We start from the raw sequence: 11,898 nt of genomic DNA on the forward strand, positions 1-11,898 counted from the left end.
TATTAGCACATTTGGCTTTGGGTTTTTTTTCCTCCCACATCCCACATACATTTCAACACATATATGCAGATAGCTGACTTAAATTCTCCTTTTAATTCCTGCTAGTTTACAGTAATCAGTCAAGGAGGTTGCACTGATGAGGGAAGGGACAAACCCTACACAGAAAGTACCAATATAGATAACAATTTGCCTATTTGACCTCTGAGAGAGAGGTGGGAGGTACAACTGGTTGAGGTCAGTAATAGGAGGCCATGTAAAAATATATTTGCATCACACAACAGCGTGTGCTGCTGGAAAACAGTGATTCTCTTACCCTAAAAAAGGTACAGGACTCCTTTCTCAAGGAACGAAAGGAGATTCTGGGTTTCTACACAATCATGCAACTACTGTGTCCTCCTACTGCTTTTGCTGTATAAGCTATTTCCCTGGGCTTTTTTCTCTTCTTTCCTGCAGCCTGCCCACCATGCAGCTGAGCTGCAGCTAAATCCTTGCCATGCTTCAGCTGGAGGAAGAGAGGTAAAGGAAAGAGGACCTGGGCTCATTGGTTCAAAGTGAGAACATGCCGAGGGAAGGAGAGAAGGCAGCAGCCTCCAAGACACAAACTGGGCCTCAAGTGAGTTATCAAGAAGTGTCACGCCTTCCCTCTGCCTTGACCTCCCCTCCACAAAATTACCTTGCTCAGCGCAACACGAACACGTGCCAGAAGCCAAGCCCTGTTTATCACGCAGGTTGCCTTTGGGATCAGGTGAAACTTAAAGAGCTTTGGGAGCTGCCTGGTTCACAGTCGTTAACATCTCTCTCTGGCACTTATAAACCTCAGACTTGGCAGAACACGGGGCAATTGGACCTCGGATCTTACCCAGAAGTGGAAGCACAAGAGCTGAACTATTTCACAACTCTGTTTAAACAAGTTTCTAGTTTAGTTTGCCTGTCTAGCCCCCAAGTATAATAATTATACAACCTATGCTCAAAATTAGGCTGCAAGTGACCTAATACTACTATAATTTTATTTTTTTAAAAAAAGAGGAATCACCAGCATGTGTTCAAGTTCCATCCCTCTATTATTGCTATTTTTAATTTCTCTTTGGACAGGCCTAGGCAAAAAGATTACTTAATTCTCTGTACAAGTATATATACAGCACCAGGAAACGTTTTGAGACAGAATTCCAGTGCTGGCTAACATCCTCTGATATGCAAAACCACCACCAAATAAGATGAAGTTTTTCTACGCTCCATATTCTTTTCAACCTGTTCCCACAGCTGTTGGATAAAAAGTCTCAGAAAGTTAAAATGGAGAAGCACTTGAATCATAATAATCATTGTCTGACACATCTTTCTAGAAATCATTTTGTACCGAGAGACTGAAATTTCCAACTGACAGATAAAACCAGCTACTGCTTTGATGAAAACTCACAAAAAACCCCGCCAAAAAACAACCTCACCCAAACCCTCAAATTTTTTATTTCTTTTCACTGGAGATGATTAAAAGCATCTTACCCTGGATTATGCAGCTCAGTATGGGCCCCTAATAAAAGACTTCATTGCAAAATTGCCGTATGACTGAGCGAAACAATGGCTTCTTTATTAATATTTTAAAGACTCCTGAGGGAAATGCTGTACAGCTGAAATGCCCTCAGTGAAAGGTTCATTGCCATGCTATGCACTTCTGCTGTGTAATGTTTTACAAGCTGCGCTGCCCTGTGAATGGGGAGAGTTAGTTCTCAGCTGGTAGAGGCAGCTTGCATAATACCAGACAAGTTAATCGGTAACAAGCAATGCAGGAGACCTTTGTTCCGAGTGTGACATACACAAATTCCACACTAAGCACATTGACGCTTCTGAGAGTTACTCATTGACATGCTTTATTAAATTGCTTGGACTATACCTTGATGCACCAAAAAGATTAGTTTAACAGAGCTTCATCCCGCCGATGCCTTCCATCCTAAACTGTTGCACTATAACCTCAACCCACGGCCCAGCTCAGTGCTGGTACCAAGGCATTTCCAGGGTGGATGACAGCAAGCACCTTGCAGCACACCCACGTGTGGAGACAATGGCAGCAGGCGGGCAAGGAAGCAGCAAACAGAAAAACACAAGTTGGCAGCCAACAGAGCGCTTCTGTAACAGGACTCTGCTCTTATGGAAATGGTTATGGGCAGCATTTGTCATGTCCACTCTGAACAGCTTGCTAAAACACCACCCTCCCCGAATAAAGGCAAAGGGAAAGGAGGCAGAAGGCGTGCTTCTCCTGGCACTGTTTGGAACGCCAGACCAAGGACAGCTGGCTTCTAGCAGGTGGAAGACATGCTGCAACAAAAGCCCAAGAGCAGCACAGTTCTTAACATTCGTCGGAGTGTTTAGTTAATACCAAGTCTGAGGAAAATGATGATGGTTTTCATCGCCCACAGCACTTGTCTGGACAAAACATATCCACTGAACTGGCCCGTCCTGTCACAGAATCACAGAATCACAGAATTATCTAGGCTGGAAGAGACCCTCAGGATCATCGAATCCAGCCATCCACCCTACTCTAACGTCCTCCCCTACACCATATCCCCCAACACCACATCTAAACGGTTCTTAAACACAGCCAGGGATGGTGACTCAACCACCTCCCTGGGCAGCCTGTTCCAATGCCCGACCACTCTCTCTGTGAAGAATTGTTTCCTAATGTCCAGTCTAAGCCTCCCCTGGTGCAACTTGAACCCATTACCCCTTGTCCTATCATCTGTAACTTGGGAGAAGAGACCGACCCCCGCCTCCCTACAGCCTCCTTTCAGGTAGTTGTAGAGAGCAATAAGGTCTCCCCTCAGCCTCCTCTTCTCCAAACTGAACAACCCCAGCTCCCTCAGCCTCTCCTCATAAGACTCCAGACCCCTCACCAGCTTCGTTGCCCTTCTCTGGACCCGCTCCAGCACCTCAATGTCTTTTTTATGGTAGGGGGCCCAAAACTGGACACAGTACTCGAGGTGAGGCCTCACCAGTGCCGAGTACAGGGGGACAATCACCTCTCGGGCCCTACTCGCCACGCTGTTCTTGATACGGGCTTGTCACCGCTTATTATACAACATCACCTCCCTGAACTTCCAGCACCAGAACTTGTGCGAGTCTGTGTCCATCGGACTGCCATACCCGATCTGTACAGTTAGATATTATTTGTTTGCTTAAAAGCCTTAGAAACAGTAAGCCAGTCTCACTGGTGCGAGGCTGAGCAAGGGAAAGAAGAGCTTCCAGCAGAACGTTGCACAGCCTGCCAGTCCCCAGCCTTCCTCTTGAACACCACTGCACGGCTGCAATTCAAAGAGGTGATGAGAAAAAAACCCAACCATCATGACAGCTCTCTCAGAAGACAAGCAAAACCCACTCTTCTTTGATAATCGCAAAATCATCCCCCTTCAATAGGTTATCTTCACGTCTGTGGGTGCCACAAATAGCTCTGAGGCAAGGGAGAAGGCCAGCAAATGATACTCGAGGAGGTCCTCGCTACTGCCTGGCTGGAAATCTGCCTGCAACTCTGAAAACTGACACACTTCCCTCCACAGTCCCAATGCCCACAGCAGAGCCTGATGGCACCCAGCAGCCATGGGGAGTCGGTGAAAGAGCACCCATGGGGACACACCACTGAGATGGCAGCTGGCACATCCTCCACTCCCATGAAAACTGGCTTAAGAGTCCAGCCCTCTCCACAGTTCCACACAGAGCCTGCCAGACACGCAAAGGCACATGTCAGCGTGTCCCCGCAACAACTGCCACGTTACTGCCCTCTTAGAAGAATTAGTCACCTAATAACAGCATCTTCCTCGGCAACAGGGAGAAGGTTATTTTACCCAGAACTGAAGTTTTAGCCATCCTACTGCAAATCCTTTTTCATGCATATCTTAGAGGGCAGCACCCTCTCCCTCTAGGTTTAAGTATGCATCACACATATACATGTATGGCTATTAAGCATTTTTTAATTATGCAAAGAAATCCCATGAGACTGACCGATTGCCCAAACACCACGGCATAGGAACATAAAGCTAACGTGGATGGCTCTGACACAGTAGGCTGCACCTCAACAGAGATACCTTTCAGGTTACCCCAGACACGTACAGTCTGTCATCCCTGGAGTGCTTTGCTGCAGTACAAATGCCCTTATGGAACTGCTCACCAAAAAAAAACCACCCCCAAAACTCCACCTCGAACTGCACAGCATGAGCAACAGTTTTTCCAGGCAGAGCATGCCAAACCCCAGAAACACTGGTTTTGTTATAACTGCAGGTCCAGGCTACCAGTTTTTTAATGGTTGCAGATTATGTGGATTCCTGCATAATCTGAGAGGTGCTCAGCCACTTGAGACCCAACGAAGTGAGGTGTGTGTACAGCACCACCTCCTGTGGAAAGTTTTACTCACTGTACTTCCAGTAATGTGAATAAGGCCTTCACTGTCTGATATTTAATTTGCCTTCACTTCTTTGAAAGAGGCAAATAAACCATGAAGTCTGGTAGCCACAATGCCTTCTATCAGGTACTTTGACTACAACTAGTCCAGGAATGACTAATTTCAAGGAAACTTGTTTACGTCTAGAGAATGATGATTCATCAGATTCAATGGTTTGCAAGCTTCTACTTCAACAAAATATTTATCAGAAATGTTCCTCAGGTCAAAGACGGTGGATTGAGAAACAGAACCATCTTTCACCATGGGTACATGAAAGACACAAATGCAAAACTGTCTCTCGTCTGTTAAATAGAGCGTTTACTTGGCATATAAACATGCATGTTTCAAACCTTGCTCTACCTGACTCAGAAGGAACATGAATGCAGATCAGTACTGTAATTGTTTGCTTTATATAGACAGTATATGGTAACTTTTAGATATATATAAATCTTATATAACTTTTATATGTATAGTAACTTTTTATATTAAGTACCTGCTTTATATAAAATAGAAAAAAAAAGCACTGATGAGAGGTAGAGCAGTACCTACTTTGGATATGGGAAACAAATGCAAAATCTTGCTCTGAGTGTCCTACACATCATCAGTTGATCAGAAATATCAAGAAACTGCTGGTTTAGCCTTCACTCAGGAAACCCTATTGTCTCATAAATACTCCAACACTTTCAGACTCTCTTCTCTACTTCCTCGTTTCTTTCCTCTCCCCGTTAAAATGGGAAACTGATGACACGGCTGAGAAAAAGGACTGTTCTGAGCTATTCGTGCCTATCCATTGTTGCTTGTGAAAATACATTTTGTCCTGATATGAGGACCCAGAAGTCTATGAAGTGAATAAATAAGTGCCTGACCCAGTAAGTCAAATACCTCATCCAAGAGGCTTCAGGGCAATATTCGCCCTCCTCCTGTATCACTAAACTAGGAATAAAAAAATGCAGTTGCAGCTTTACAACTGAAAACACACTGATTTTTCCATTGTGACCAGTTGCGTTTTAGGCTCAACTGCATCTCCCCTCCTCTCTTGAGCCAAAGTGAGTTATTCATTAATTCTGGTATGCTTTAGTCACTGCCTAAAACGTGAAGTACTTCGTAGAACAAAGACAGGAGTTAAGGGTCAACCTGGTGGGAGCAAGTGCTGGTATTTGCTTTTGGGGTTTGTTTGTTTGTTTGTTTGAGGGATTTTTAAGATTAAAAGTGAACTTTCCTTTTTCCAGGTCCATGGAAAAGAGGTCTAACAAAAAAAAAACAACAACATTGAGAAACCACTGTACTACATTAATTAAGTATAGCGTTCTAAAACTGGGTGTACAAGTTGACTCTTAGTTAATCAGTCCTTGCTGTTCTCGAGACAGTGTTGCTCTATCTCCTTTCCCTGAGTACTCCTTGGTCACGATTTCTGGGAGAAAGGTCACTACCTTGCCCTTCTTAGTGACTTTCAACCAAGTATGAACCACCAAAGTCACCTAGAGTCTGGCTATTAACTTCAGCAAGCATTTGATCTACCCCTCAATTACCTATCTCACCTCCTCTAAGAAGTCTTGATTTGTGGACAATCAGACAGCAGCTGCCATTGCAAACACTTCTCAAGTTTCAGTTAGATCTTGAACTGTGGGGGATGAAAACTGCAGAGAAAGCTGAAAAAATCTTAAAATAAGCAGTATCTGTCACTAAGGATATCTGAGTCCTCAGAAAAGCACTAGTGTGCTCGTGTGCTGCCTTCTACACAGGAACATGCCTTTATGGTGCTTCCATAAATATTGTGCATTTAAGGCCCATGATAGTATAGTAGGTCAACCAGATAGCTCCCCTTTCCATCTCCATTTGGTTCTGGAAGTTCAGAAGTCACAAAACCAATTAACACACAGACCAACCTAATCAGCTTCCCATCCATGAAGTGGCAACAGCAGCAGTCCCTTTGGCCATCTTGCATCCAAGGTCCTCTGGGCACTGCTGACCCTGCAGATGTGCACACAGATGTGGCTGCAAGAGAGTCAGGACTGTGGCAGGCACCTCTAATAAGCTGCTTTAGCATTAACAGCATAAGTGCTCCACACACCAGCCAACAGACACGGCTAAGGCTTTCTTGGTACAAACCCATTGGGCTCAATTCAAGCTCAAAGACACTGGGACTTCCACTCTGCAGCCCTAAGACCCATAAAGAGAGGCTGAATGGGAAATGGGAGCCTCTGGGAAAGAATGATTCAGCCATCAAACATGGCCAAGGTTGCACAGAAGCTCTGAATCAAAGGCAAGAAACATATTTTGTTCATGGTATACCAGACTGGCTCTGCCTGCTTTTGGGCTGTATGAGTTCCATGAGGCCCACCAATCTGGTTCACCAAGAGTTTCAGAAGGTTTACATCACAGCATCCTCTCTCCAAGAAAGCTTACTGGGTTTCAGAAGAGCAATTTAGCTATTTCCTAGTCTGGGAAAAAAAAACACCAAACAAACCACCATCAAAACCAAAACAATGGCAAACCAAAGCCAAACAAACAAAAACCAAACCAAACAAAAAGAACACAAGCCCACAAAACATCAAAATCAACCAACTAACCCACCCTGAAAAAAACCCAACAACATATATGAAGTGGGAATTGGGAAAAAATAGTATTAGAAATTTTGTGTCATTATTTGCAATAATGATTCTGCAGTTTGCTTTCTAAAATTTGTTGCATTTGGGATTTTATTTTGGAGAATAGAAATATAAATCAGAACATCTTCATACAGAATTTCAGAGCCAAACACTTTCATGCCAAAATTTGAAAAGGGGCTTAGCCAACCTCAGACAAAATCAGCACCAGAGCTAGAAATGAAACTCTGGAGTTCCTAGCTCTTGTGCCTGAATTCAGATTGCCAAACTTAGTCAGCAAAACAGAAGTGCAAGACTCTGCATATAAGCTCGTTTCTGGAGCTATACTGGGTAGTAACTACAGCAGAATATTAACATTGTACAAAAACCAATGCGACCTGAAGAAAGGAAAGAGACTGCTACAGATGAATTAACTTTCTTTGGGGTTTTAAAAATGATTCTTCATCTTCGTAGTATATGGTCAGATTTCTAGTAGGTCACATTTCTCTCTGAAATTTACTCCAGACTCCTCCTCTACTAATCAGTTGTCCTACAATGATACTGTAAGGCTTTTAAAGCAACAGCAGCATTAACTTCTCAGCAACATCTCCTACTGGAACATGAACATAAGAAACGTATGCTAACTCCATACTGAATGAAGCAAGTTTTATTTTTCAGGCAACTACATTTCATACAGATCTAAACCTAAAGATACTCCAAGAATTAAAGTGTTAGCAATAAAAAGGTTTCTATAGTTCACGTTGTAATGCTTATTTGCCAAACAATCAGAACAAAACATTCCCTGCTTTATTTACTCATTAAAGAACATCGACCGATGTCCTTTACAACTGCTGGCTTAACCTGGACTGTTACAGAAGAAACTACAGATGAAGAGCTACATTCTGTGTACAAGTATGTCTATGGTAAAGAAAAAAAAATAGATTTTAGACCTCTCTTCCCAAAAAATACTATCAATAAATGACTGTTAAAATGACCAGTCTGCAATGGGAACTGCAAAGTGTGTAGTCAGATTAATACTGGATAAAGAACTTAGCTTATGATTCAGCTCTGGGATTCAAAGGACAAACACGTCACGGAGACCTTGAGAGAGAACTCCAGCCTCAATTTTTGTTTTGGAGAAGCAATTCAACTGCTTTGTCTGATCCACCCCACTGATAGCAGCTGTAAATTCAATTTAAATAACCAGCAAAATGGAGTTATACCTGCTTTGAACCAGCATAAAGGAGACAGGCAGCAGACATGAGAGAGAGAATTCTGTTGACGTACTAAAATGCTCTGTGAATGCCGGTGATACTTTAATTTTTCCCTGCAGGCTATGCCTTTTTCTGTTGCCGTTGAAAAGCCATGACTGAGGGATTTTAGGCATGTGATGACAAATACCTGTTTGCTTGTTTAAATCCAGTCCCCTTGGGCAGAAACTAGAAGTTGTCAACTTTTAATGACAGCCTGGAAATGGTTTAAAAAGCTACAACTTCGTTGATAGCGGTTGCCATTCTCAGTGTTGAATTTCACTACTCTATTCCTTAAACTAGATTCAGTTCCCTGGAAAACTGCACTTTAACCCACAGATCTGATTTTATTTCATGAAGGGAGATGGTGATGCAGTTAGCTCTTCCTCTCCCCTCAATGAAAACACCATTTTGGCAGTGTAAAATAATCCAAGCTACAAAAATTCTTGCTGCTCTGTCGTTCTGCTGTAGTCTGACAGCAAAATACTCACAAATACATGCAGACAGTAAAACAGAAGATATGCATGTGCTGGAAAAATCATCTACACCGTTGCAGAGATCCATCCAAGGTATGCTTACACACCTCTTCACCCTGCCTTGTACAAGCTTTAGTTTTGTGGCATGAAATTAAGTGAGTGAACTTGTTCTGGTTTTCATACTGAATACTCTTTTCTTTATAAACTCCCTTAATTTAACATTTTTCCCATTTTATTGGACTTTAATGAAAGCATACAAAGCCAAAATCAGAAAATAATTAGTAAGTTAATGTAAGACACAGGAAATATTAATTGATACGTGTAATTATGACTGTCTACAAATAAACCTGGACCCTATCTGAATTTGAATCCCTACTGCCTGTAATATTGCAAGCCCCACACAAGCTCCCTGTAGAGACAGTCCAGAGCAGGAGTCATGGTGGTCATCCAAGTAAAGGCTAAGAAGGTGTCTGCAGAAGCACTGTTAGGTGCTGATATCCAATCTCAAAGAGCCTTCTCAGCCAAAGAGAAGACTCTTGACTTTTCATTTCACTAGATACTTTATTCTAGTATCACTCATGAAAACTGCACAGATTAATTTTTTACAGTATCAGTGTTAACCGAGTCAAATGCCCTTAATGAACTCTTTTCTTGTGCTTCTAGTTGATCAGTCACTGGTCTCCAACATAGGTACTCCATATATAAAACACTTCAACAGCTTAAAACAGTGGCAAGTACAACTTTTCACTTTAAAAATTCTTACAGTGTAAAAGCACGTTTGTCTAGCAGGTCTTACCTCCAAAAGTCCATCTTCAGGTAGGTCTGTGCAGTGGACAGCATTCTGAATCTTGTTCTTCCCAAAGACAGCACGCAGAGTTCCAGGCCGGAGATGACGGGCAATTTCCTGTTGAACACAAGAAAAACAGAAGACCTTTGTGAACGACACTGTTCCTTTATATCATGGATGCAATAGAATCTTATAAAGTAAAACATTAATATATGTGTCACACTATAAAAAAAACAAAGAGGGAAATTCCAGCTTGTACTACACACATATGCAACTGCTGAAAAAACTTGACCAAGACTGTGAAAACTAACTGCTTGAATTTGGGCCAATGAAGCCACCTCAGGTGAAATGTGAAGCCCTTCTTAATACAGACACACCTCCCTAGCACTTGTATTAGCCCAAGTTAACACTTTTTCAACTCTCAAGCACAGAACGTGCTGTCCTCAGTGAGCAGACACAAGCACACTACCTCGCAGAACTGCCTCCCCTAACACTGAACTATTTGCCTCAGAACCTGACATTTGTTAAGCCCAGATACTGAAGCTAGCCTCTTGGTCTTCTCTGCAGTGCTTCTGACACCATGACTAGTGCCAACATCTGATCACCTCCGTGGATCAGTCCAGACTCTCTCTACATCTTTCTCTGGTCTTTGAAGTTGACATTTCAATACTCTTATTCATCTCCAATGCCAAATGCCTCCTTGGCCTCTGCGAATGTTTTTCTTACTGCAGCAGATACCACTCAGGTTCTGAGATAACATTCCTCCCTGACCTCTTTCCAATGATGTATCTCCCATCTTACATCGCAGAGGACTGCCTTCATTGGCTCTCCCCTCCACCATGCTCTTTCATTCAAGGCATAATGCAGTCCTTGCTGCACTTCTCTGCACTATCACCTTGCAGTGTAGTCTTTTAACCTCTTTCCTATGCCAACTGTGCTACACCTTGTTGGCCTCTCTTCCCAGCATCCTGGAGCTCTTCTCCAAGCCTACCTCATGCACAGTCTGTCTCCTTTCAAAATTCAGTAGTGATGGCATTAACCCATTTTTCCCTCCTTCAAACTCTTTGGACATTCTTCCGTGAGTGATGCTTGAACACTGCCTCCTGTGAGGAGACAGGCTGGTGACAAGCTCAAACTACAGCTACTGAAAAAACCCCACCATTCTTCCTTGTCAACAGAGCCCGCATCAGCCCCTTTCCGAAAAGGCAATGGGTACATTAGGGTGTAATCACTTTGGAAGTGGCCAACACAGTTTCGCTGTGCCACTCCCAGGTGTTTGTTTTGGTATCACAGATGGAGGTTACTGCCCCCACAGCCGAGTCACCAGATTGGATCATCCAAGCATTTCTTAACTTCCAGTGTCAAAGGGGTTCAAAGCGACTTCAGTAGTGGCTTTTGGCTGACTTGGAAAACTTTGCACAGGTACAGATAAGAACCACTCGCATGATGCACAATCTCTTCTGGGATGGCAGTGAATGTTTTAAGCTAGTCCCAAAAGACCTCACAAGAGATTGTGTGACAATACCCTTTAGCCACTTTACAGCTTCACACACTTGTCATGTCTCACTGCTATGCTAAGACAATTGGACTGTAAGGGCAAGATCCTCTCTTGGTCCAGCAAGTCCTAGATATTTTCCTGTAATAACAATCAACAGTTACGGTGATCTGTTACCTAGTAACCTAGATCTGTTAGCTATGGTGATCTGTGACCCACCTGGAGGACAATGACACTGATTCAAAGCTTGCCATATGTCTAACCCAAAATGCTACAACGAGAAGTTTCAGTTCCCCATTGTTACTGTGAATATGTCACAGGTTATACAGGATCTTTGGATATGGCTGTCAAGGATATTTGAATAAGATACACTCAACATCAAACAAATTTTGTTTCAGAGGAAAGTTCAACAGTTTGACTTTCAAAAAAAAAAAAAAGCCCCAAGGAGAAAAAAACCCCTCTCCTTTACATGGTCCTCATTAAAGGATTGCGATAAGAAAGTCTGCTGGAGAACCAGAAGTCACATGAGAGTTAACTATAGCTATGTGACACTTTAATCAAGCCTTCCTTGAAACAACTGTTGATTCCAGTAACAACTAGCTGTCAGGAAGCCAGCAATAGCACTAGGCTTTCAATTTTTTTTAAGGAGAGTTTAGGAATATTAGAAAAAATTATTTTGGCTATGAAACTTTTGGAAACACTTCAGCAAGAAACAGCTCAGATGTAAAAGGCTAAAGCCTGGTATTTCATATTCTGTTTATTTCCTACCCATCAAACTCTTTTGCTCAAACTGTTTCATCCTCCAACAGGTCCAAAAATGCTGCTTTTAATGAAACTTTCCCAAGTTTTCCCTGGACTCATCTTCCTCACCACCCCACCCACCCA

At 42.7% G+C, this 11,898-nt stretch overlaps 1 protein-coding gene across 2 annotated transcripts in view; it reads right to left on the reverse strand.

Annotated features, from left to right (window-relative positions):
* NME7 (NME/NM23 family member 7) overlaps nt 1–11,898 on the reverse strand; it is a 91,777-nt gene that overhangs the window by 7,276 nt on the left and 72,603 nt on the right. For both annotated transcript variants that reach the window (XM_014947263.1, XM_014947264.1), the window contains exon 11: nt 9,528–9,635. In XM_014947263.1, the coding sequence (XP_014802749.1) occupies nt 9,528–9,635 (108 nt within the window). The remainder of the gene's footprint in view (nt 1–9,527; nt 9,636–11,898) is intronic.

Source organism: Calidris pugnax, unplaced genomic scaffold (genome assembly GCF_001431845.1).
Source record: "Calidris pugnax isolate Ruff unplaced genomic scaffold, ASM143184v1 scaffold95, whole genome shotgun sequence".
In the NCBI taxonomy this organism is placed as follows: Eukaryota; Metazoa; Chordata; class Aves; order Charadriiformes; family Scolopacidae; genus Calidris; species Calidris pugnax.